At 50.5% G+C, this 27854-nt stretch overlaps 1 protein-coding gene across 6 annotated transcripts in view; it reads right to left on the reverse strand.

Annotated features, from left to right (window-relative positions):
- FBRSL1 (fibrosin like 1) overlaps nt 1-27854 on the reverse strand; it is a 1300479-nt gene that overhangs the window by 609044 nt on the left and 663581 nt on the right. For all 6 annotated transcript variants that reach the window (XM_085635474.1, XM_085635477.1, XM_085635475.1 and 3 more), the window contains one exon: nt 8872-8907. In XM_085635474.1, coding sequence (XP_085491600.1) covers nt 8872-8907 — 36 coding nt within the window. The remainder of the gene's footprint in view (nt 1-8871; nt 8908-27854) is intronic.

The following is a 27854-nucleotide window of genomic DNA, read 5'->3' on the forward strand; positions in this document are numbered from 1 at the left end:
GTCTATGGGGCTCTGTTTTGTGCCCTGGCACAGGTGGTCTGTTTTTTCCGCACTGCAGTGAGGCAGGCACATGGATGTGCGTTGCTCACTTCTCACTAGTGGAGAAGTTATGCATGACGTCATGTCAGGTAAGCCTGTAGGAGAAGGGAAATCCTTTAAAGAGTCATTTTCTCTCTGGATTTCCCTTCTCTTTTTGAAACTCAGGAGCAGCAACATCGTCATGGTGTCGGTACAAAAGGGGGTGGTGATGGACGGAGGATCAGAACCAATCAAACACTCACACCCAGTCAACAGATCTGGGTTTGATCCATCGCCGTTCTTTAGCCCACTCTGCCACCCCAGTTCAGACATGGCCATATGCAAATCAGTCTGACCCTGAGCCTCATGTCATGGTGTCAGGAGGGCTTTAATCAATCAATACATTTGTAGTGCGCGCTACTCACCCGTGAGAGTCTCAAGGCGCTAAAGGGAGGGGTGCTTTAAGTGGAAGCTTAGTCAGTATTATATACAAAAAGCCATAGTTGCTGCTTATTTGTCTTATGCAACTAACAACCATTGACAAAGCCAATAATCCTGCCTTGTTGTAGGTATGATGTTCCTTTTATCATATATCTGGATGCAATGACAGAAACTGTGCTACCTACAGATTTTTAGCTTATGTGTCGTTAAGCTACGCCCTTAATTACATTGGCATCGCCCCTTTGAAAGACGCCCCCTCCCCAAGTTTTTTCATCCTACTTAAAGCCCTGGTGGGACCCATAGGCCTGTGCCTACTTTGCCTATTTGTTAATCCGGATCTGCCCCCCTGTCATTCCCAGTCTGCACTTCTTATTTTCATGTACTATTAACTTCTTTCCCACTATCTTCTTCCCTCCTCCTGAACTTCCTCCATTCCTGTCCTCTTTATCCCTGTCCTCTTTGCTGCCCGTCCTCCGTTCCTCCTCCTCTTCAACATATCTTTTGGAGAAGCAGGAAATATAGAAAACAGACTATTGTGACCCCAACTCCTTTGTTTACATGTCTGTTTCGCCTCTTTCTTGGAAACACACACGAGATGCTGGGGCTCATGGACAGTGTGAGGGGAGCGCGAGGCACATGGACAGCCCCGGGCACATGGACAGAGTGGGAGACGCTCGAGCCCCTGCAGTAGGCAGCGCATGGACCTCACACCCTGGTGTCTCCAAGACCAGAAGGTTACTAAAGGCACTCGAAGAAAGAAACAAGAAAACGTCCGTCGTAACCGACGGGTGCAATCTACAACGTCAAACAAAATGTAAATGCTGATTTGTACTTGATTGTGACACCTTGTTCTTGAAATAACACGGTGGGTGGTAACATTCACGCTGTGTCACCCCCATCAATTTCCTCGGCTGGTACTGCAGCTTTAAAGCTAGATGGACAAGATTTTTATTCAAAAGTATTTTTTTTTTTTTTGCATATGTGAATCCGCAGTTCACTAACTTTCAGGCCGTATAACTGACAAAATGAAGATGTTGGAAACCGCCTTGTCGCCCCATAGTCTTGTTAGAACACAGGCCCCCGCCTCCCCCCACATTCCTGTAATCTCTTCGCGTGGTTAGGGCGCTTCCGTTTTTTGCTTCTTTCTCGGAACAAAGCCGGCTCCAGATTGCATCCGCCCCGGAGGTGTCAATCAGATAAGGGTGTCTGTAGATAGCGCCAACCGCAGCAGCACGCCTCGTCTCCGTGTGGGGGCAACCACACGTGGCAGCTGTAGGAGGCGGCAGGCCCCAGACTAGCCACAGGCCGGTCTGAGAAGGCAGGAGGAGGGTGGCATGGGGTCCTTCAACCCCTACCACTAGCTGGCAGTGTGGGCCCCAGACCAGCCACAGGCCCATCAGAGTAGGCCTCAGACTAGCCACAGGGCCGTTAGATGAGGCAGGTGGCATAGGGTTCATCTCCCCAATCACTGGCCGGCTGCATAGGCCTCAGACTAGCCACAGGCCAGTCAGAGGAGGCGGGTGGCATGGTGTCCATCTCCCCCATCTCTGGCCGGCTGTATAGGCCTAAAAATAGCCACAGGCCCATTAGAGGAGGCAGGTGGCATGGGGTCCATCTTCTCATCACTGGCGGGCTGCATAGGTCCCAGACTAGCCACAGGCCTTTCAGAGGAGGCGGGTAGCATGGGGTCCATCTCTCCCATCTCTGGTCGGATGCACAGGCACCAAACTAGCCACAGGATCAGAAGGCAGGAGGCAGAGGTCCATCTCCCCATCACTGGCCGACTGCATAGGACCCAGACTAGCCACGGGCCGGTCAGAGGAGGTGGGTGGCATGGTGTCCATCTCCCCCATCTCTGGCCGGCTGTGTAGGCCTCAAACTAGCCACAGGCCTTTCATAGAAGGCAGGAGGCAGTGGTCCATCTCCCCATCACTGGCCGGCTGTGTGGGCCTCAGGCTAGCCAGAAGCAGTCAGAGAAGCCAGGTGGAGGGTGGCATGGTGTCCATTTCCCCCATCTGTGGCCGGCTGTGTAGGACCCAGACTAGCCACGGGCCGGTCAGAGGAGGTGGGTAGCATGGGGCCCATCTCTCCCATCTCTGGCCGGCTGTGTAGGCCTCAAACTAGCCACAGGCCCATCAGAGAGGGCAGGAGGCAGGGGTCCATCTTCCCCATCACTGGTCGGCTGCGTAGGCCTCCGACTAGCCACAGGACAGACAGAGGAGGCAGGAGTCAATCTCCCCAATCACTGCATGCAGGCCAGGGGCGCCAGCACAGATTCAGGGCATCAGGGCTCCAGTTGGTGCCGGAAGGCCGTACAGAGAGACCATTCTCCTGCTGCACGCACAACAAAAATGTTCAATTTCTGACCATAAACCTGCTATAATGGATGGATGGGCCAATACCAGCAGCTACAGTGTGCACCAAGCTTGTTTTTATGCAAATTAAATGCAGGGGAACCATATTAAAGCCACAAAAAGGAGAATAATTTCAAATAAAAAGTTCCACAAACCGTGTTCATCAACGCCTTAATTATAACACTAACGCCCTCATTAAGCTGGCTGGACTTTGGTGCAGAGATACCAGGAGGCTAGAATTTAAATCACTTGCCGGTATCTCTGCACCAAAGTTCAGCCATTGCAAGTTTTTGCTCCGAAATGGCAAATAACTGCTTGAACCCAGAGTTACCGGGTGATTTATTAGGGAATTTTTTTCTACTGCATTCAGCCTCCGTGGTCTCCAATTCTTTTCTTGAAAATTTGCAATATGACACATTTTATTTGGTGGTGGCGATTTTGTTCAATTGCAGTTATTTTTAAGTTGTTTCCTGCTCCGCTTGACCCACCTTCCTTCTTCTTGGACCATGAAACCAATCAGACAGTGATCGGGCTTCTACCTGGTAGCCTGAAAGGTATCATATCAGATCAGAATCCATACATTGCACAACTCTGAATTAACTAAAGTTGTCCCGGTGATGGCCAGGATTTAGGCCTCTAACCTGGTTACCTTCTCAGTCATCATGCATTTATTCTGCCTTCTTCTGAATAAACAATAACTCTGCTCCTCAGAATGACAATTTAATCAAGAAATAGCATCTTCATGCTAGTAAAACCAGTGCCCTATTGGCAGAGGTGTCAGGGGGCGGTTGTGCTTATAGTGTGATGGACGCGTGTGCTGCACCATCTTCTTATTTCGCTTGCAGAACTAAGCAGGCCTCGAGCTCAGCCTTCGAGCCTCTGAACAGTACTGCACATCTTTCAATGCTAGCTCTTCCACAGAACTCAGTGTTGCATCTGATCGCAAGCTGAGGTCACCTACAGCTCCTGCCACAGTCCTGGCCTCTGCGCTCAACACAAGAGCCAAGTCTAGGAATGGTTTGAAGAGATGAAAATGGACATCTTCACATCAGTCAATCAAGACTTCCTGGACTTCCACGTCAAGTCACCCCTAAGTCTTGAGGGACCAAGTCTGCTGAGTGTTAGCCATCACCGCTACTAAGAGTAAAGAATTTGTCCCCAAAACATGCCCTCTATCTACCCCTCCAGATGGTGGCCCTTTCGCAGCTGGTAGCAAGCAACGCCTAGCAGATCTGAGAAATCGATCTGATATCCGTTGTAAGTTCTGCCCGCGTAGTTGAACCTTTTGGAAATTTAACAAAATGTCTCCATCACTCAAAGGATCCCACTGCTTGCCTCTGCCCACCCATATCACATTCAAGACCATGAACAAACAGTAACTTCATCACACCTTGCATCGAATATCAAGAGGCCCGGAAGGATAGACCATCACACCGTGCATCGAATGTCAAGATGCCCGGAAGGATAGACCATCACACCTTGCATCGAATATCAAGAGACCCGGAAGGATAGACCATCACACCGTGCATCGAATGTCAAGATGCCCGGAAGGATAGACCATCACACCGTGCATCGAATGTCAAGATGCCCGGAAGGATAGACCATCACACCTTGCATTGAATATCAAGATGCCCGGAAGGATAGACCATCACACCGTGCATCGAATGTCAAGATGCCCGGAAGGATAGACCATCACACCTTGCATCGAATATCAAGATGCCCGGAAGGATACACAAGGCTTGCAGTAGCAGCATCACCAGACTAGTGAGCAGGAAGAGTAGAGATCAAATGCCAGCCCTGTGCCTGGAATGTACCCTATATATGGGATTCAGTCCAATCTAAATCCGCCCAACATTCTCTTTGTTGCTTTGAAGCTAAGTCACATTATTCAAGTCCCACTATATACAAATACTGCTTGCTTTGCCTCAGCACCAGATCACAAGCATGCAGCCACAGACCCATATAATTAGCAGCGGTCTCGTCTTTTTGTTTTGTTTAAATTCCATGACGTGTAAGGTGATTTCCCACCTATCTGACATCTGTGAAATGTCATTATGTCTGTGACACTGGCTCTACCACCAGCAGAAAGCGAAATTGTAGGCCACAAAAACACCTTCTGGAAAAACTGCCTCCAAGATACAGACTTCTAAGAGATGCCAAACTTATCTAAAGATCTTCAAACAAAATCTTTGACTGGCACATTAAGCTACTCTCAAACACTTGACCCCAAACTTGCGGGGGTTCATAAATTAACCCACTCCTAATATATATGCAAAAGGAGCGTGTCTGGTTTTAGGAGATAAACACAGGTCAACCTTTTTGTAGGGAGATATTCACATAGGGTTGAAATTTCGGATGTCTACATCTTAAAATGTATGTTTTGCTTCTGATGTTTTTGCTGTTTATGTTTTCAAGTGGAATCAGGCCACCGCCCAAATTTGAGGTTCTGAGGAGCCAGCCTGTTGCAAATGTATCCTTTCCCAACAGGCCAACGCCCGCCCCATGGTTAGAAGCTTGCTGCATGCTTTCCTCTAATGAGTCAGGTTTTATCTGTATCCCCCCTTAATTTGCAGTTTTCATAGCGCTGAGATAAATCTTTGGGGTGTTAATGGAACTCTTTCGAGGTGTTGGTTACTTCTGCTGCCTGTTTAGGCCGATGCGACGTTGCTCGACTGCACGTTACACACGGTTATACCAAAGAGGCAAAGGGCCTGCTGTGGAAAACTAGCCCCTGGCCTCGACAACTACACTTATACATTTTAAAGAGGTGTGTATGAGGTGGGGGTGTAGTTGTGAAGTCACACTGCGTATCTTGACAGCATCTCACCCGCGTCTCTGGACCCTAAGGGTAGCGCGCACACCGCAGCTTGCTGTGCCTGCCAATTAAAGCAAAGCCATACAGCTGTTTTCACCGAATTCATGATTCCTTGTTAGCGCAGGTGACGAACGGAAGCCAACCTCGCAGAGCATTCTGGGACAAATGAAAGAAAGCGAAGGAAGCAAGTCTGAATGTGGGCCAGCGTGCGCTAGGTAGAACGCGCACAGCATTGGTTGCTGTGCTGTCAATGCTCAGCCACCTCTTGAGTATATCAGTTATGTAGGTTGTTACCCCCCGTCTTGTATGTTGTCAACATGGCTGAGATATGTACGAGATCTCCTCAAAGACCATAGAAAGGGGATGGGCCACGGCCTCTGTTTTCATCAGAAGTGTGTTTTTCCTGGTTAAAAAACTGCTCAGAAATGGTGGGCGGGAATTTATTGTTTACTTCTATCTATTTATTTTTAGAAATGCAGTCTGAAGTCTAGGCAGCGTTTCCGTTTTTGTAGCTAAAACAAACATGAATTAAAGTGACAGACATCATTTAAATGAAGCCCTAATGATTAGAATAAAATTGGGCTAATGCCACCTATAGGCAGAGACGTTTTAAGGCATGGACAAAGTGGGCCCTGGCACAGGGCTCTATCCTGTCAGGGGGGGCCAGCTCTGTTCTGCAAAGAATGGTTCCCCGATGACCGTGACTAATTCTTAAACAGATTGTTTTAAATACTGTTTACCTTTAATTTATTGTTAATGTGGGTGATGTGTGAAAGTCAATTACAGAGAAATGTTGTGTTTTGTTTCATGCAACATTCATAAAAGGTTTCTTTTAGATCCAACCAGGACCTCACATATAAAAAATGGAAGGGGATACCGAGATTATTTGTAGTAATGTTAGTAAACTGCACCTGAGTTACAGTATTGAAAGCACACTTCACCATCCCCGAATGTTAGATGTAAACACATTTAGAATTTGGACGAGTGCGACTGTGCATTGTCAGTGACCTGGCCAGAGAGGACTTGAAAGAGCTGAAACTGGATCACAAATTCAAAGCTGTTTCGAACAGGGGCCCCCAAAATACGTTTTGACAGAGGCCCACCAAATCCTTAAGATGTCCCTGCCTTTAGGTTGGCCAAGCCTAATGAATCTCTGTCATTCTTTGAGTCCAGGAATCACTTAGTATATGTTCTATGAAATAGTAATATTGTGTGTGAAAATGAAAGTGTGTGCATGTATGTGTGTGTTAATGTTGCATTGCCCAGATGTTTCAGGAATCAGTTGTAAAAACAGCTGGCAAAAAGCCCCTGTGCAGTGGACACTGATTCATACCACAAAATGTCCCACCATCAGGGGGCGCCCAGAGGGAGACTTTGGGGGGACGAGTTAGCCTACCCTGAGGTGGGTGAAAACACAGCTCCTTCCTCTGGGAGGGTCTCGTCTCCCTCCCAAAAATCAGCCAGGCCACAACCCACATCAACAAACACCCTAAAGACTGAAGCAGCCAGGCCACCCATCACTGTGACGCGGACAGAACCCTTCTTTTGTCTTTGAACACAGTGGGCCAATCTGTGCCGCAGACGGCCAATGAGGGAGGGCCAGGGTGTGCATCTGAAAAGTGTGCCCAATAAGTAACACGACCCTAGGTGCACAATATGAAAATCCAGCCCTGCTATTGGCGATTTTTCTTCCCACTGGAAGTAAGTAGATGTGTGACTGCTTAGACAACCCTTGAAACCAAGATCAGGCTGGCTCACTGCCGATCTACAAACCTGCTAATCTCTGCTTAAGTGTAGCACAATGCCAGTTCCCACAGTTCGATGCTAGCTTCCGCAGCACAAGGCTAGCTTCCGCAGCACGAGGCTAGCTTCCGCAGCACGAGGCTAGCTTCAGCAGCACGATGCTAGCTAACGCAGCACGATGCTAGCTAACGCAGCACGATGCTAGCTAACGCAGCACGATGCTAGCTAACGCAGCACGAGGCTAGCTTCCGCAGCACGAGGCTAGCTTCCGCAGCACGATGCTAGCTAACGCAGCACGATGCTAGCTAACGCAGCACGATGCTAGCTAACGCAGCACGAGGCTAGCTTCCGCAGCACGAGGCTAGCTTCCGCAGCACGAGGCTAGCTTCCGCAGCACGAGGCTAGCTAACGCAGCACGAGGCTAGCTAACGCAGCACGAGGCTAGCTAACGCAGCACGAGGCTAGCTTCCGCAGCACGAGGCTAGCTAACGCAGCACGATGCTAGCTTCCGCAGCACGATGCTAGCTTCTGCAGCACGATGCTAGCTTCCGCAGCACGATGCTAGCTAACGCAGCACAATGCTAGCTAACGCAGCACGAGGCTAGCTTCCGCAGCATGAGGCAAGCTTCCGCAGCACGATGCTAGCTTCCGCAGCACGATGCTGATTACGCAGCACGATGCTAGCTTCCGCAGCACGATGCTGGTTTACGCAGCACGATGCTAGCTTCCGCAGCACGATGCTGGTTTACGCAGCACGATGCTGGTTTACGCAGCACGATGCTAGCTTCCGCAACACGATGCTAGCTTCCGCAACACGATGCTGGCTTCTGCAGCACGATGCTGGCTTACGCAGCACGATGGCTAACGCAGCACGATGCTGCGCAAGCTACATAACATAGAGAACATAAGACATATATTAAACATTCATATGGTGTCCACATTAGGCGGAAAAGCACCTCTGTATGCAAGAATTATGAAATCCTGAAGTTGCCTTTCAGGGTGATAAACATTTAGGACTGAGTGACAAGCAATAGTTTTCCCATTTCTCTTTAGGCCACAACGACAAAAAAATGTACCCCATACAGTGAGCCCTATAAATATGCATCATAATCACCCTACATCAACTGAAGGGTCAAATTCACGCATCCTGGACTTGACTTTGGTTCTTCAGGTCTTACCAATGCTTGTTACATTAGAGACTAGGACGTGATTTAAAGAAAAAAATAAGAAGAAGAAGCCATACATGAGTTAATACCAGAAAATTTGAAAAAAAACTCAGGTAAAAGTCATAAAATAAAATATTCACAAGCTGATGCATTGAAAATATAAAATACACACGTTAATAAAAGAAAATAAATCAAGCACGTGCTTTGGTAGGAATAGCACGTGCTGGTGCAGTGGGAAACCAGAAACCTTGCATGGAGTGGAAACAACACGTGTGCACATTAGAAAGATTCCTGCAGTTTGAATGAGTAGAAAGTATATAAAGTGGGGACTTACAGAATATCCTCTTCCAGAAAACGACTGGGCTGAGCTCTGCGGGCAGAAAGGAAATCAAAACATCAATGGAAGGCACCCAGAAAAGAGGTTAGGTTGTTAACATATTTTTTAAAAAACGTCATTGTTGCATAGACTCAACAAGCATTGACAAAAACAATAGGTCAACAAGCATTGACAAAAACAACAGTTCAACAAGCATTGACAAAAACAATAGGTCTCACTTTTCAGACCTACTGACTCCGCCAATGCTTTTTGCTCCTGCTATTCTTCTTACAGCTTGAGCAGATGAGGGAGAGAGGCACAACGGCATGGCTATGGCAGCTGCGTCATTTTACAGGCTTCACATATGCATGCGATGAGAGCAGTCTTCTTTTTAATTTACCGATCCAAGACAGATCAGTAAATAAATAAACAAACAAAACAAAAAAACAAAACTAAGTAGCATAAAAGCGCTTTTAAGTAGTAAGTGTAAGGTCCAGCAGCACATTGCTCCTCCATCCACTAGCTACAGGCAGAAAGAGGCTTCCATTGTCCTTGAAAGAGAGCTCCACCCATTCATCTTCTAATGAGAACTCCACGAATCCCTCTATCCACCTGTCACTTACAGGGAGCGAGAAAACACACAGCCTCCTGTCTCCATTGAACTGTCACTGGGTGTCAGGTCCATCATACGACCACTGAGTGGGAGCTCCACCCACCTGCCACTGCACAGACGGACGCTCCCTCCCACTGCTGCTACCTACCTGCCTCCGCTGACCACCTACCTGACGCCGCTGCCTGCATCTCGCCTCCGCCGCCTCCCAGGTACCGCCTGCTGCTTCCTGGTCGCCACCCACGCCGCTACCTTCACTCCCCACGCCCGCTGACCACCGCCACTTACCTGGTCACTCCTTGGGCTCCGTCGCTTCCCGCCGATTTTCCCGCCGTTTTCTCGGCGCCGCTGCCCCAGGCGCACACTCCCACTCCCGCCTCCTCCTTCTGTCCCGCCCCCCCTCCCTGCCCATTGGCCACCCCGCTCCCGCCTCCCGCTGACCCTCCCTCCCGGCTCCTTATTTAAGGGGACCCCGCGTGCTGGTCAGTGCGACCCCCTGTGCCTGCACAGACGGACGCTCCCTCCCACTGCTGCTACCTACCTGCCTCCGCTGACCACCTACCTGACGCCGCTGCCTGCATCTCGCCTCCGCCGCCTCCCAGGTACCGCCTGCTGCTTCCTGGTCGCCACCCACGCCGCTACCTTCACTCCCCACGCCCGCTGACCACCGCCACTTACCTGGTCACTCCTTGGGCTCCGTCGCTTCCCGCCGATTTTCCCGCCGTTTTCTCGGCGCCGCTGCCCCAGGCGCACACTCCCACTCCCGCCTCCTCCTTCTGTCCCGCCCCCCCTCCCTGCCCATTGGCCACCCCGCTCCCGCCTCCCGCTGACCCTCCCTCCCGGCTCCTTATTTATGACGCCCCCTCAGCGACCGCGCAGCGGACGCGCGCAGCGGGAGCGCCGACTGAGCGCCGAAGGTGCGCCAAAGGTAAGCCCGTCTGCGCCCGTCCGCGCCTGGACCGCGCCCAGCGCCAGACCCCCTGGTCCCCGCGCCCGCCAGCCCCCCCGCAGGACCTACGACTTCGCTACGCTCATCGCACTCAAAACCGCCCGAGCCACCGGATGCTACCGAGCGTCCCCGCAACGCACCCATGGACCCTTCGCCTGCAGATCCTGCAACTTCTCCTGCCTCCAAACAAGCACCACGCCCACCAAGACGGACAACAGCAACCACCTCAAGTGCATCCTGCTCAACACCCGCTCCGTCCACAGACACGCCGTGGAACTCTGGAACCTCCTCGACACTGCATCTCCAGACGTCGCCTTCCTCACGGAAACCTGGATGAACGACTCTTCAGCCCCCGACATCGCCATTGCCATCCCGGACGGCTACAAGATCATCAGGAAGGATCGCGTCAACCAGACCGGAGGAGGCATCGCCATCGTACACAAGAGCACCATTCGCATCTCGACTGACTCCATCGACGTATTCAACGCCGCCGAATACCTGCACTTCCAGATCCACACCGACCCCAAGACTACCCTCAGAGGCACCCTCATCTACAGACCCCCGGGACCACGCGCACAGTTCTGCGAAGACATCGCCGACTTCATCAGCCCTCACGCCCTCCCCTCCGCCGACTACATCCTCCTCGGGGACCTCAACTTCCACCTGGAGAACAACAATGACCGCAACACCACCGCCCTGCTGGATAACCTCGCCAACCTCGGACTTCAGCAACTGGTCAACACCCCCACCCACTTCGCCGGCCACACGCTCGACCCACTCTTCTCGTCCAGCAAGCACGTCACCTTCAGCCACTCCACCGGACTTCACTGGACCGACCACAGCTGCGTCCATTTCAGCTTCAGAAAGAACACGGTCCACCATCACCCGAAGCAGGCTCCCCACAGAAACTGGAGCAAGATCACCGCCGACCAGCTCGCCACCTCCCTCAGCCAGAGCCCACCTGTCAGGACCACGGACCCTAACACAGCTGCCCTCGACCTCACGCAGTGGCTGACCTCCTGTGCCGACGACCTCGCGCCACTGAAGAACCCCCTCACCAGGCCCAGAAGCAAGAAGGCCCCCTGGTTCACCGACGAACTTAAGGACTCCAAGAAGGCCTGCCGCACCCTCGAGAAGGCCTGGCTCCTCAACAAGACCGCCGACAACAGAACAGCACTGAAACTCGCCACTCGCAGACATCACCAGCTCATCCGCACCACCAAGAAGAAATCTCTGCGGGAACGACTGGACAAGAACGCCCACGACAGCAAGGAGCTCTTCAACATCGTCAAGGAGTTCTCCAACCCCAGCACCGGCAACAACGACATCACTCCCTCACAGGACCTCTGCGACTCCCTCGCCTCGTACTTCCACCGCAAGATCGCCAACATCCACAACAGCTTCGACATTTCACCCCCGCACCCATCGGCCGTACCTTCGCACCCCGCCGCCACCCTCCAGACATGGACCGAGGTGACCCCCGAAGACACGTCACGCATGATGAACACCATCCACTCCGGATCTCCGACCGACCCGTGCCCCCATCATGTTTTCAACAAGGCAGCCTCTACCATCGCACCCCACCTCCGAGACATCATCAACACCTCCTTCAACACAGCAACTTTCCCGGAGAGCTGGAAGCACGCCGAACTCAGCGCTCTGCTGAAGAAACCAACAGCGGACCCGACCGACCTCAAGAACTTCCGCCCCATCTCGCTCCTTCCTTTCCCCGCCAAAGTCATCGAGAAGGTCGTCAACAAGCAACTGGCCGCCTTCCTCGAGACGAACGGATCCCTCGACCCATCACAGTCCGGATTCAGAGCCAACCACAGCACCGAGACCGCCCTCATCGCAGCCACCGACGACATCCGAGCCCTGCTCGACAACGGCGAAACAGCGGCACTCATCCTCCTAGACCTCTCCGCAGCATTTGACACTGTCTGCCACCGCACGCTAGTCCAACGCCTCAACGACACCGGCATCCAAGGGAAGGCTCTGGAATGGATCATCTCATACCTCTCAGGCAGAACACAGAGAGTACGCCTCCCTCCGTTCCGCTCCGAGGCCACCGAAGTCATCTGCGGCGTCCCGCAAGGATCGTCGCTCAGCCCCACTCTCTTCAACATCTACATGAAACCCCTCGCTGCCATCGCACGCAAACACAACCTCAACATCATTTCCTACGCCGATGACACCCAGCTAATTCTCTCCCTCACCAGAGACCCCGACACCGCCAAAGCCAGCCTGCACGAAGGGATGACAGACGTCGCTGAATGGATGAACATCAGCCGCCTGAAACTGAACACGGACAAGACAGAAGTCCTCATCCTGGGACCATCACCCTCCGCATGGGACGACTCCTGGTGGCCCCCGGCACTAGGCACCGCACCTGAACCGACGGACCACGCACGCAACTTGGGCGTCATACTGGACTCCTCCCTATCGATGACCAGACAAGTCAACGCCGTCTCCTCAGCCTGCTTCCACAACCTCCGCATGCTCCGAAAGATCTTCCGATGGATCCCAACCGAGACCAGGAAGACGGTCACCCACGCTCTCGTCACCAGCAGACTAGACTACGGAAACACCCTCTACGCCGGTACTACGGCCAAGCTTCAGAAAAGACTTCAGCGAATTCAGAACGCCTCCGCCCGACTCATCCTGGACGTCCCCCGACGCAGCCACATCTCGTGCCACCTGAGAGACCTGCACTGGCTCCCGGTCAACAAGAGGATCACGTTCAGACTCCTCACCCACGCACACAAGTCCCTCCACGACCTAGGCCCAGGGTACCTCAACAGCCGCCTCACCTTCTACACGCCCACCCGCCGGCTACGTTCCGCTAACCTCGCCCTCGCCGTCGTCCCTCGCATCCAGAGAGCCACCGCTGGAGGAAGGTCATTCTCCTACCTGGCAGCTAAGACTTGGAACTCCCTACCCGTCCACCTGCGGATGACCCAGGACCACCTGGCCTTCAGGAAACAGCTCAAGACCTGGCTGTTCGAGCAGTAGCAGTCCCCCTTCCCCAAGCGCCTTGAGACCCTTACGGGTGAGTAGTGCGCGATATAAGTTCCATGATTGATTGATTGATTGATTGAGTGGGAGGTCCACCCAGCTGCCACTGAGTGGGAGCCCCGTCCACCTGCCACTGAGTGGGAGCCCCACCCACCTGCCACTGAGTGGGAGCTCCACCCAGCTGCCACTGAGAGGGAACTCCACCCTCCTGTCACTGAGTGGGAACTCCACCCTCCTGTCACTGAGTGGGAACTCCACCCACCTGCCACAGAGTGGGAGTTCCACCCAGCTGCCACTGAGTGGGAGCTCCACCCAGCTGCCACTGAGTGGAAGCTCCACCCACCTGCCACTGAGTGGAAGCTCCACCCTCCTGTCACTGAGTGGGAACTCCACCCAGCTGCCACAGAGTGGGTGCTCCACCCAGCTGCCACTGAGTGGAAGCTCCACCCACCAGTCACTGAGTGGGAGCTTTGCCCGTCCATCACTGAATGAGAGCACAGCTGCACTTTTATTGAGAGGGAGCACCGCCCATACATCAGTGATCAGGATTTCTACCCTCCAGCACTGAGGGTCTTTTCTCTCCAAATACCTCAAAGACTAGGTTTCAGACAATCTTCCACATCTGACCTTCGACCCCTGCTCATATGGGGCGCCCCTGTACATGTTGCATGGGTTCTGGAGAATGAATGCTTTAATCTGCAAAACTGCTGGAATCAGCCTGGTGAAGATGACGGCCACACAATGCACAACTCTATCATTTCTGTTTTTTTTAAACCAATATATGCGAGTAAGATCCCGTGCAGACTATTAGGCAATTACAAGGTGGCCCTCATGATACACTGATGGCCAGTGCCAAAAAGGGGCACTCGTGAAAACACCGCAGATAGATCCAAGATGGAGCTCTTGTGATTCACTACTGGGCAGTTCTACCATCTATTGTTAGTAGATGAGAGGGAGGTGGCGTGTACACTGTTGGACAGCTCCAGGATGAAGCCCTCGTGACACACTGACATTCCAAGATGGAGTCATTTATATATCTAAGGAGTCTCCCGTTAATAACAAGTTGGGTATTGTGACACATTGTTGGTAAGCTCCAAGATTCAGCTGACGTGATATACTGTGGTACAGTTCCACAATGGAGACTTCATGACACAATGTGGGACTGTTCAAAGATGGCATCCCATGACACAATGTGGGACAGTTTCAAGATGGAGCCCTTGTGGCATACTGTTGGACAGTCCCAAGATGGAGACCTCATAACACACTGTGGTAGTGTTCCAAGATGGCATCCCATGACACAATGTGGGACAGCTCCAAGATGGAACCCCTGTGGCATACTATTGGATAGTTCTAAGATGGAGGCCTCATGACACACTGTGGTACTGTTCCAAGATGGCATCCCATGACACAATGTGGGACAGTTCCAAGATGGAGCCCTGTGGCATACTATTGGATAGTTCCAAGATGGAGACCCCATGACACACTGTGGTACTGTTCCAAGATGGCATCCCATGACACATTGTGGGACAGTTCCAAGATGGAGCCCCTGTGGCATAATGTTAGACAGTTCCAAAAAGGTGACCTCATGACACACTGTGGGACTGTTCCAAGATTGCGCCCCAAGACACAATGTGGGACAGTTCTAGGATGGAGCCCTCAAAACATACTGTTGGGCAGTTCTATTATTTATTTATATTTTAATTTGTACGGTGGTATTTGTAATTACTGCCAGAGTTTGAGAGAAATGAAGGGCTGATATCACTGTGCTGTGTTACTCCATTCAGCTGGTGCTATCGAAAAAACGGGCAACTACAAACGAGGGCACAAGTCTCTGTAGAGAAAAGAAGCAGCTAGAGCAAGGCAAGCAAAGGGCCGCAGGCACCTGTAGCAGACACTACTTCCAGGTCAAACTACCTCAGACAAAGACAATTCACAATGCTGTTTTCATAAGATTGTGAGAGGTCTCACGATACACCTAGCACATAATCAGTCCTCGCAGACCCACTATCAATGCTCAACCCAAAACACACACCCTCCATCGAATGCAAAACATGATCTTAAGCTCCAACATACAACCTTCCTTCTAGTACAAGAAATCAACTCATGTTCCTGCACAGATACTATCCTTCAATAAGAGAAATGCATCTAAGTGCTAACAATTAGACCCTTCCTCAAAGACCAAAAAGTAACATATGATCCAACACCTAGATTACTTTCAAATACCAAAAATCAACCAACTCTCCAACACCTTCACCCTCTGAGTACTAGAAACCATCCTACGTTCTTCGACATCAACCCTCCTTCAAATACCAGACATAAATTATACTTAGACCCTACACCTTCAAACACCATTAATGACCATAAGAACAAACAACTACAACCTCCTTCAAATCTCAAAACTAGCCCATGTTCCCCACCCATACAGTCCTGAATATAGATACCAAAATAAACCCATGCTCCAAGACTGGACCCTCCTTCAAATGCCAAAATCTATTCTATGCTGCGACACCCAGGCCTCCATCAAATATCAGGACTAGACCTGCACTCCAACACCCAGGCCTTCAACAAATATCAGGACTAGACTTCTACTCCAACACCCAGGCCTTCATCAAATATCAGGACTAGACTTCTACTCCAACACCCAGGCCTTCATCAAAGATCAGGACTAGACTTCTACTCCAACACCCAGGCCTTCATCAAATATCAGGACTAGACTTCTACTCCAACACCCAGGCCTTCAACAAATATCAGGACTAGACCTGCACTCCAACACCCCGGCCTCCATCAAATATCAGGACTAGACTTCTACTCCAACACCCAGGCCTTCAACAAATATCAGGACTAGACTTCTACTCCAACACCCAGGCCTTCATCAAATATCAGGACTAGACCTGCACTCCAACACCCCGGCCTCCATCAAATATCAGGACTAGACTTCTACTCCAACACCCAGGCCTTCAACAAATATCAGGACTAGACTTCTACTCCAACACCCAGGCCTTCATCAAATATCAGGACTAGACCTGTGCTCCAACACCCAGGCCTTCATCAAATAGTAGGACTAGACCTGCACTCCAACACCCAGGCCTTCATCAAATATCAGGACTAGACTTCTACTCCAACACCCAGGCCTTCATCAAATATCAGGACTAGACTTCTACTCCAACACCCAGGCCTTCATCAAATATCAGGACTAGACCTGCACTCCAACACCCGGCCTTCAACAACTATCAGGACTAGACCTGTGCTCCAACACCCAGGCCTTCATCAAATATCAGGACTAGACCAGTGCTCCAACACCCCGGCTTTCATCAAATAGCAGGACTAGACCTGAACTCCAACACCCCGGCCTTCAACAACTATCAGGACTAGACCTGTGCTCCAACACCCAGACCTTCATCATATATCTGGACTAGATTTCTACTCCAACACCCCGGCCTCCATCAACAATCAGGACTAGACTTTTTCTCCAACACCCACAAATATCAGGACTAGACTTCTACTCCAACACCCCGGCCTCCATCAAAAATCAGGACTAGACTTTTTCTCCAACACCCAGGCCTTCAACAAATATCAGGACTAGACTTCTACTCCAACACCCAGGCCTTCATCAAATATCAGGACTAGACCAGTGTTCCAATACACCGGCTTTCATCAAATAGCAGGACTAGACCTGAACTCCAACACCCAGGCATCAAATATCAGGACTAGACCTGTGCTCCAACACCCAGGCCTTCATCAAATATCAGGACTAGACCTGCACTCCAACACCCAGGCCTTCATCATATATCTGGACTAGATTTCTACTCCAACACCCCGGCCTCCATCAAAAATCAGGACTAGACTTTTTCTCCAACACCCACAAATATCAGGACTAGACTTCTACTCCAACACCCCGGCCTCCATCAAATATCAGGACTAGACTTCTACTGCAACACCCAGGCCTTCATCAAATATCAGGACTAGACTTCTACTCCAACACCCAGGCCTTCATCAAATATCAGGACTAGACCTGTGCTCCAACACCCAGGCCTTCATCAAGTATCAGGACTAGACCTGTGCTCCAACACCCCGGCGTCCATCAAAAATCAGGACTAGACCTATACTCCAACATCCAGACCTTCCTTCAAATGCTAAAAATCAACCTGTGCTCAGAAATCTGAACCCTCTTCAAATGGCCAGCACTAACATATGTTCGAACACCCTTGCTACGGTTCAAATACAAAAACTCAACTCACACCTCAACCAACAGTTTCTGCTTCAAGTATCGAAAATAATCTTGCACTGCTGACGCTCAAACTAGCTGGCGAAGACAAAAAAAAAAAATCAAGATATACCCCAATATCCAACCATTCTTTCAAACACAAAAAAATCAACATATGAGGCAAGAAACATATGTTTAAGTGGCAATAGGCAATAAACCTATGTTCTAACACAAAGACCTGCTTGCAAGTTCTACAAATCACCTTGCACTGTAACATGTTCCCCTTTATTGAAAAAAAACTCACTAATCACTTTACACTATCCAGACCCTCCATTCAAAGCATAAAACTCAACTCAACACTTTAATGACCAAGCTGCCAATAAATCTCAAAATCCGCCTCCAAACCAACTATCAAACATACCTTCAACTATCAAAACTCCGTTTATGCACCTCCAATCAGACTCTCCAGGTTTCAAAAGTGAAGTAACACTTCAAAATCCAGATCTCCTTTCAGAAATAAATATTATTGCTAGGGCTTCGACGGCGACATCCCCTTTAAACACCGAAGATTCTAACTCTCATGTCATTAGCGAACATCAAAATACACCAAAAATACCAGACCCTTGATCAAACTACAAGACCTACAGACATGCAAACGTTCCTTTGGCTTCTAAAAGTTAACCTACAACTGCACAAAAGAATCCTCTTTAAAATACCATAAATTAAGATTTACTCCAACGGGGGTGAATTTGAAGATGTAGCAACAGTTCTTAATTTGATCCGGTGGTTTCCGGTGCTCGGCACAGGCACTTAATTGTCAACAGTCTGCCACATGGTGGCGTTGTCTGTCTAATTTAAAGATGAGCACAACAACAGTTGTTTATTAATTCAATATACATTAAAAATGACCATTGACTGCCGCCCAAGCCATTCTTATAGCTGTTGGGGCTTGAAAGAGATTGAATTGTCACACTTGTAGGAGTGTGAAGGTTAGTAGTTGTGTTGGTACTGTCATTGGCAGCGCTGGCGGGGGCAATGGGCGGTGCAATCTGTGGTGGCCTCTTGTCGAGGGCCCTGGCACTTTTCTTTTTTATTCAAGCACTGAGTAACACGTTTTAGAAGGACACAAGACAGACTGCCCTAGTAAACAAAATTGAGTGTTTGCCCGCCATGTCTGGTCGGCGTATAACACCTACAGCAGGCGCGCCTCGTGCGAATGATGTGCGGGGGTTGGGTGGGACAGTGACAATCAGATGTGAGATATGAAGTGGACACCACCCTTGGCTCTATGTCTGCCAATCAACCCATGTTTATGGTCGATATTTCACATTTCCAGTTTTCCCCTCCAGACTCAAGTGAAATCCCAGGCACCTGCTCACCTGCTCTGCTGGCACAATAATTGCCAATTTGCTCTTTGCCTCCATCTATCACTCAATCGAGCCCGCGCGCTGCCCCGCATACGTCTTCATTCATCTAGTTGCCCCCATGACAATTAGAGTGTCAGCTTCTCCTAAATGGGGCAGCCCATTCAACTGGGCTCGGGAGGCAATTATGAGTCTATTTCCATTCTTCTAGAGGGGGAAATATTGAAAAACCTTGACAATTAGATACAGTCGCTGGCGCTCTCTTCCCTTCGCCCGCGCCTCTCCGCCATCCTTTCCTCGCGCTCTCCCTCCCCTTCTCCCTTCACCTCCGGAATATTTTAAATTATCGGAGCTCTGCGACCACATTCACATCTTCCATGTTCACAGGGAGAGAGGCTTCTATTTAAATGATAATGAGGGACGGGCCATTCAATTTAGCGAGGGAGAAAATCCATTAAAACCAAAGCAGTTCTCTCGCCTGACAGGTCAAGACACAGATAAAAACCCTCTTTCTTAACCAAAAAAAAAGCTATTAGACAAAGCTCTGGGTGGATTTGGGGACATCTAAAAGATTAGGGGGACAATTACACAGGGGGCTGTTTAAAAGAAAGGAGAAGAGGCCGTGGCAGGGGGGAGGTCTAAATGCCCCCACCCCTTCCACACTGCACAAAATTTTACGTGGGTCATTATGACAAAGAAAGTAAGTGGCGTTTATTCGCCTCTTAATTCCTTGCTAACCTCCAATTACCTCCCTGTGAAATGCAGGATAGGAAACTCCCATTTAGGAAACAAAATGGCGGCAGCATTGTGCTGGGTAACAGGAAGTCAGGCAGAGTGAGGAGGGAGCTTGGCAGGAAGGTCCGAGCACGTGACTCACTGCTGGAACATGAGGCTGCATGGGAACTATCAGCGTGCATCCTGTGGAGTCTAAAAGTTACGCGTCTTTATAAGCGCGCAGGTCGAGAGTTCCACAAAGGAGCTGTCTTATGTTCAACATGAGGGACCCCCTAGGGGTGGGCAAAACTGTTCACCAATATGCAAACATGGCACAATCGAAGTGGATTTGGGAAGCCATCAAAGTGAGCTCAGCAGAAACCAGATAGGCCACCCCTTCAACCAATTATAACGGACCACTTTGTTAGGACCATTATGACTGGCCGCTGGCAGACACTCAGAAGAGATGTGGCACTGATCGACCGTGACCCGCATGTGGGATGACAATTTTATAGATGCCCATAGGCCCCTCCAGGATTCGACGTGCTGGTCCCGCTTGTTTTTGTAAGTACGTGGAACATGGTCAACACATGCTCAAAAATGTGGTTCCAGTTACTGTACACCAAAAAAAAAGTGCCCTGCTTTCCTCTTGAATAAGAAAAATGTGACTGCTAGTCACCAGTGCTTAACTACAGCTCTTCGCCTCCTCCAGGGAACACTAACGTGAAAACGTGATCATGAACGGCGTCCGCTCTGGGCACTGGATGGAAGTTGGAAGTTAATGGTCCTTAAAGATAGATTTTATTCTGTTGTGCATAAATCTACCTGCACGGTGCAACACATCTTCCCACTCCTGGGGCACTAGGGACACACTAACATACCAGCAGGACCAGGGATACATAACAATGTTGACTGACCGGTCGGGATGAGGTTTGTGTGCTTGTACATATATAGGTGTGTGAGTTCATAAATGTGTGCTTGCGTGCGTTTCTTTAAGACATGTTTGCACAGATAGAGGAACTACCACCTCTTGTAATAAAGGGATCAATGTTAGCCAATGGGGATTAAACCGCTCAATGTTAGTCAATGGGGATTAAACAGCTCAATGTGAGTCAATGGGCCACCGTTACCCTATGGACTGTCAGTCCCATGCAGAACTTCGGAGCGGTATTTGGTGCTGAAATTATTTATATTGGGATTGTGAGGGACCCTTTTCCCCGAACCCTAAACCCTCCCGTGTACCACCCGGATTACCTCCTTTACGGAGTTCTCCCTTCCCGGACACGCCAAACGATATGATCTCCAAAGAGTCCGTGACAACGACGACCCCGCCCCTCTCTCTCTTACAGGGTCCAATCCGATGTGACGACAGACCGGAAGGATTCGACCGGTACCCCGGAAGTCCCTCCCCCTCCCCGGTGGACGACCGCAGAAAAGACGGAATTGAGAAGAACGAAGGAGTCGGAAGATCGTGGCAGGAACTCTCGACTGGCGATACGGAGGAAGGAGAAGACGGAAGTGGGGACCTCGAGGAATGGTCGGAAGACTGGTGGAGTCCTCCGGAGGTAGCTGAAGAGCGGCCGTAACTCAAAGGAGAGTTACGGCGGAGCGTGTGAGTACCTTCCCCCATATTCTAGCTCGCTAGGTACGCTGTGTAAAACCATAGAAGCCTCCTTGTATATAGACTCCCTCACTTCTACAGTCACGTCCAACCCCCTTGTAAATACTATACAGCACTGTTTACACTATAAGTCCTATTTCTCACAAACCCTTTCCGAGCACCCTCAGTCTTGTCCTTTTTCCTCCTCGACCCATTTCTTTCCCCCCCCCCTCACGGTCCGTTTCCTCTTCATCACATTGTGGGTCTCGGGGACGGTATCTTCCGCAGAATCCCTGCAGGACTGACGGCTCCTCTGTTTGTTTTTCTTTCGGTCCTCCGAGGAACACCTACCCCGGTCTACCACCGCCGAAGAGTGCCAAGAGCGGGAAGCGTACCAGAAACCCCGACAACGACGACCGAGACGAGAACCATCACCCCGTTACCCGTGACTCTCAACCCTATACTGGAACTTGTGTATATTAAAGAAACGCACTATAGCCCACTATATCTGGCCTCCTCGTCTGTTATTCCAGCCCGCCACATCCCCACGATCACAGGGATGCTCTGAGGAGTCACGCAGTGGTGAATAGGTGCACACTGTGTAGTTGCGGCGGCCTAGAAAATTTCCCGCAGACCTCTTGTTGATGCAACCAAGTGATTGCATAAATAATACAAGGTGAGTAGAAATATGTACATAATTTATAGTAACTCCATTTGTCTAATGCCCTGTCAACTTCATCTGGTGTGCCGCATGTGCATAAGGCTGCTGGCACCTCATGGTTGGGTTGGGATGCTGGGGCATTCGACCGCACAATGGACCCATTTCTATAATCCTGCCACCAAGGATAAGAAGTTCAGCGATATGGCATTTGGGCACAGTAGATACCAGTCGCACAGTGGACAATAAAACAGATTCGCGCCTACCTTTCCACCATTTATGATGGGGATTCCTCAAGGTGCCCCGAGACGTGTCTAGGTTGCTCTCAGGGCCCTGTGTTAGGCCATTTGTTGGCGGGTTCGTCTTCCATCTGAGTGTCAATACAGCCTCGGAAGTCTTTTATTTGTGGTCCTGAGCGGCAGCGGATTAACGAACCTTGACGGTTGATCACAAAGGATCTCAACTGTTCACCAACAATTGACCCAGAGCAAAGAACCTGAGAGAAGAACCTCAAAATCCACTAGCAGAGATTATAAGTGGAAACCGTGTACCCTTTGACACGCTTGCAGCACACAAGAGGACAACCGCAGGCCCACTTGGGGTGAGTGTGCTGGTAAAGTGGAGCTCAGGGAGGAAGGAAGAGAGCATCGCCCAGCCTAGCCAAGGATGAAATACGGAGCAGGAACTGCGGGTTTCCCTTGATGGAAAGCCCAATCCGGTTCTTCTGGGTTCTCTAGTGAGTTTTAAGAACTGACTAATATGGCCCAGTGTTTATGTTGTTTTGGAGAGCTGGACACTGGAACCACTCCCAATAAAAGCTGAGCATTGTGTAAAGTTTGAAAGTCTGCAGAAGTTCATGCACTAGCAGTTTTTGCTGGGTTCTTCCTGGGCTGGTATGTAGGAAGCCAGCCTAGTGTGAAGGTCTGTAATTTGGCCTGCTCTCAGATGGACAGACACAACCTATATTATGGAAGTACATTTTGGGTATGTGGCTGAGGTGGAAGAGGTCTTGGATACAGGGCTGACTCCATAGGACAGGGCCCTCTTTAAGCACAGGGTTTGAACCACACATCACACACTCGCGGTGGGGTAAACCACAGACTTGTCACAGTGAGTAACATGCATTTTACAGAGGTTGACAAGGAGGTCTTACCCCTGTGGTAGAATAAAATGGTTTATCCCAAACATCTCCTATAACCTGCCACCACCTGGTAGTCATCTCAGAACTAGCTGATCGAAATAACCCCCTTGGGGACTAGCAAGGTGTGGTTACCCCCAGCCAGGAGCAGCCTAGAGCTCTCTTTCTTAGTCCAGAGTTGGCACCCTGGAATTTTCTAGAGGTGACAGACCAGGGGGTGAAACTGCAAAAAAAGGGAACTTGCACAGAACAAGTCGTAGAACCCACAGCTCTGGACTTCTGACCTCTGGCCATCGTAAAGCTAAGCAAGATATGAGTAGGACTAGAACATGCCATGGCCATGAGATGCTTCCTCATTAGTGAATCGAAGGGCTTTAACAAGGAGCTGTGCGCTCCAGCATTATCTGACTACAAGCATTCTTAATTTGAAAGAAAGAAAAAAGGCTGATGGTCGTTCTCTCCCAGCCTTTGGAAGAATGGATCCCAGACCAGAGATCCGCATTTCATCTTTTTTTATTGCTATCTAAAATTAATATTTGATACTCATTTTATCTCCCACCAAAAAATGAAAGGAACACCAAAAATGTGTCTTCCTAGGATGCTTGTTTCTGGTCCAAGGAGAACATGGTCTGGCAATTCTGGCTGGACCGTTCCCTTGGGGAGCAGGGTCAAGGCTGATTTGCATATGGCTGGGTCCAAACTGGAATGGTGTGGTCGGCAAAAAAAAACCAATGGGTTTAACCCAAATCTGTGGCTGGGAGTTCATGTCTAATTTGTTCATCATTCGGTCCATCATCTGCTCTTTTTGCATTTGTCACCCTAAGTGGCCCATGTTATGCCCAGACCTGGGTTTCGCGCTCGTTATGCCATAAAATTCAAGCTAGCCTCGCTGATGATGGGAGATATCCCAAAACTGGTCCCAGGGTGCTTGTTTCTGGTCCGGGAGGATCTGGCCTGGGCAGTTTGGGCTGCACTGTTCCCATGAGGAGCAGAGTCAAGACTGATTTGGACACAGCAGGGTCCAAACTGGAATGGTGTAGCAACCCAAAAAAATTATGGATTTAACCTAGATCTGTAACTGGGGGTGAATGTTTGATTTGTTCAGCATTCCGTCGATCATCTGTTCATTTTGCCTTATTTGGTCTACATCAGTATAATGAAAACATGACGTCCACTCCTCATTTTATCCTTCTGGAATGCAAGTTTGAAAGGTTTGTGACCACATCAGATGAACAAAGGCACACAGCTCCTCCTCTCATCATCCCTCAACTTATAAAAAACAATCACTGTTCGTAATTGTATCTTTTCAAGAACGAGCGAGTCCTCGAATGTGTTGTTGTTTTGGAAGGTTGTCACGTGACCCCCTTAATGTGAAGGGTGAAAACATGGCAACTGAACCTCATTTCAACGCTTCGCTGAAGACGAATGGCAGACAACTGACCGTTCATACGTCATCTGGCTGAAAAGAGGTCCCCACTGTGCCACTTTGTAAGGATGAAAGATTAGGCCAAACCTGCCAGGATTCCTACCTGTGTCTTCAGCCTACAGGAACGAGTCCACAGGGTCTCAGAAGCTACTCTGGCATCTCCGCATCAGACTTTTTTTGGAATGGGAGGGGGGTGGGTGTAGGGGTATTATATGTATGCGCAAGACTCAATCCTACCGCTTCTTGTGCCTTGCTTGAGGAAGACTTTGGTGTGAACCGCAACGAGCACCATACATGTGATGGGGTTCATCCTGCAGGATTCCTTGAAGACAACTTTCCCCGTTCTTCCCTGAAGAAATAACCCTCACCTCTCACTCCATCCTGTCGGAATCTTTGAGGGCACTCTGCAGCAGGCCTCCTTCAAAGGATGGAGGGGTGTGCCATCCAGCAAAGAGCGGCGTTCTGTATCACAAGGAGGGCACGGACACCCCCACCTCCAGAGACAGCCCCAATATCCGTCACACGGAGGGCATGGACGCACCAGCCACCCGAGACAGCGCCACTCTCCGTCCCAAGGAGGGCACAGAGCCACAAGCAGAGAGACCTCTCCGCCAGACGGAGGGGAGTGACACACCAGAGACAGCCCCATCACACCATCACACGGAGGGCACGGACACTCCAACCATCAGCGGAGAGCACCATTCCCTATCACAAGGAGGGCACGACACACCTGCCACCTGAGACAGCCCCACTCTCCGTCCCAAGGAGGGCACGACACACCAACCACCCGAGACAGCCCCACTCTCCGTCCCAAGGAGAGCACAGAGCCACCAGCAGAGAGACCTCTCCACCACACGGAGGGCAGGGGCACACCAGAGACAGCCACACTCTCCCCCACACGCAGGGGGGGGGGGACACCCCCACCACCAGAGACAGCCCCATCCCACCATCACACGGAGGGCACGGACACCCCCACCACCAGAGAGACCTCTCCAACAAACGGAGGGCAGGGACACACCAGAGACAGCCACACTCTCCACCACACAAGGGCGCGGACACCCCCACCACCAGAGACAGCCCCATCCCACCATCACACGGAGGGCACGGACACCCCCACCACCAGAGAGACCTCTCCACCACACGGAGGGCAGGGACACACCTGTCCATTTTCAAACACTGACTACAACAAACAGTGTAGACGCTGTATAACAAAAGAGACATCTTGGATGAGACGTCACTGACATGAAACCCCGAGGCACACGTGCGATCAGAGGGGCGAAATACCGATCCACGGTCCGATACCAGGGGTGTAGTAGGTCCAGAGGCACCGGGGCCCAAGGTCTAAACCCCGATAAAAGCCGTATTATTTTACAACACCAGCTAGAGGGGTCCTGCTGCTCGCTTGCACCAGGGGCCATGACATCCTACCCGTCACTGTCCCCCCACATCCACCCAGGCTCGCAGGCACGTCAAGGCCTACACGCAGGCGGCTCACACACCAGGACCGAGGCGCGCCTCCACCCGCCCCCGTCCCTTGCACCGCCCGGGCTCCGCCATCGCTGTCAAAAGCCAGATAGAAAGTAATATCAACACCCAATGAAGCCATTACTGTCAAAACGACGAAAACAAACAAACACCCAATGGGGACTCAGCCTTTTCCCCCCACCCCCGAGCTCCCCTGCGACCCTCCCTTGCGCCCGTACCCACACGCTCCCCGCCCACGGGCTCCAGTGGTTACCCTTTTACCACCATTCGCAGGCGGAACACGCCCCCCCCCCCCTCCGCCCTCCCACAGTCACTTTTCGCTGTCAGAGCTGTCAAGCCAAATTCCGCTTTAATCTGCCAAAAGCACTTTTCGGCTGACATTTTTAATATATACTTTCGGCTTTTAAACACATTTGCGGGAGTCATTTCCCCCACCCCTGCCTCCCTCCCCCCACGCTCCCTGCCGCCGAACGGGCTCTCAGCGCCTTAATAGCAAATACATTACGCCTATCAAAGTGTTTTTTTCATCCCAGAGCGGAGGTAGTGTTTTCAATTTTAAAGCTAAATTAACTGTCCAATTGAATTTGGCTGGCGTGAGGGCTTCTCCCTGACAGGTTTTCGTTATGAAGCATATTTTACATTAATAGAACCCTACGCGAAGATTGCGCGCCTGAGGGATTGGGCGGCCGTACCCTCCAAACATTAAATCTAATCTGCGCGTCCTCACGTGGGAGGTTCTTTTCACACGCACCAGTAGGCAGGGCAGTGTGGCACTCACTGTCACGACCGACGCATGAGTCGTCTGCGCATGCTCACGTGCGAGGTTATTTTCACACGCACCAGTGGGCAGTGCAGTGTGGCACTCACTGTCCCGGCCGACGCATGAGTCGTCTGCGCGTGCTCACGTGCGAGGTTATTTTCACACGCACCAGTGGGCAGTGCAGTGTGGCACCCACTGTCACGGCCGACGCATGAATCGTGTGCTGCGACGACAGTTGAGTTGCTGAAGCTGTTTGGGTCACCTATGGTGCAACGTAGGTATGCTGTCTTCATACCGGCTTCCACTGACCTTTGACCTTCGGCAATTTGGTAAAAATGCTCTTTCTTCCAGGAGAACTGAAAGAGCAGTGTGGTGTGTGCGAAGACACGACACAAAAGACTAAGTGCTGGCCTGGCGAGACCGTAAGAAGGTCGTAGTAGGTCCTTTTGAGGAAACAGTAGTTTGGCAGACCTGAGAGCACACGTCACCACGTCCTTGCACTGGTGGCTGCCAGACACGTCAGCCTCTAATGGCGGCACCTCTGTTGCAGAGCTGTGCACCTCACATTTGTCGTAAGTGTCAATTCCAATTGTATTACTACACGGCAAAGGTCACAAAAAAAGCACAGGAGAGGAATCTAACTTTCCTCAGGGTCAAAGGTCAGTTCACCGGCCCTTCCATCTATCAACAAGTCAATATCAACAGATTCGTCGATTGATTTCTCAGGCACAGTTGTCATCCATATTTCCTTTACACGTTCTCTTTCCTAGGCTCCGCTTCCTTCCTTCACCCTACCTGTCACCTCGGACTGCTTTCTACCTCCCCTTCTTTTACCCCTCTTTTTCCATTCTCTATTTTTATCACGCTCTCTCTTCATCTTTCTCTTCTTTATTTATCCTTTTCTTCTCCCTTCCTTTTACACTTTTTTCTTTCTCCCTTTCCTTGCACAATCTTTATTTCATAGAAATACAGATAATCCCGGACTCCTTCCTTCTTCCATTTTTTCCCCTTCAAGTTCCTTCTGGCTTTAAAACTCTCTTGCATCTTCCGATTCCCTCATTCCTTACCTTTCCAACTC

Source organism: Triturus cristatus, chromosome 11, assembly GCF_964204655.1.
Source record: "Triturus cristatus chromosome 11, aTriCri1.1, whole genome shotgun sequence".
Taxonomy (NCBI): domain Eukaryota; kingdom Metazoa; phylum Chordata; class Amphibia; order Caudata; family Salamandridae; genus Triturus; species Triturus cristatus.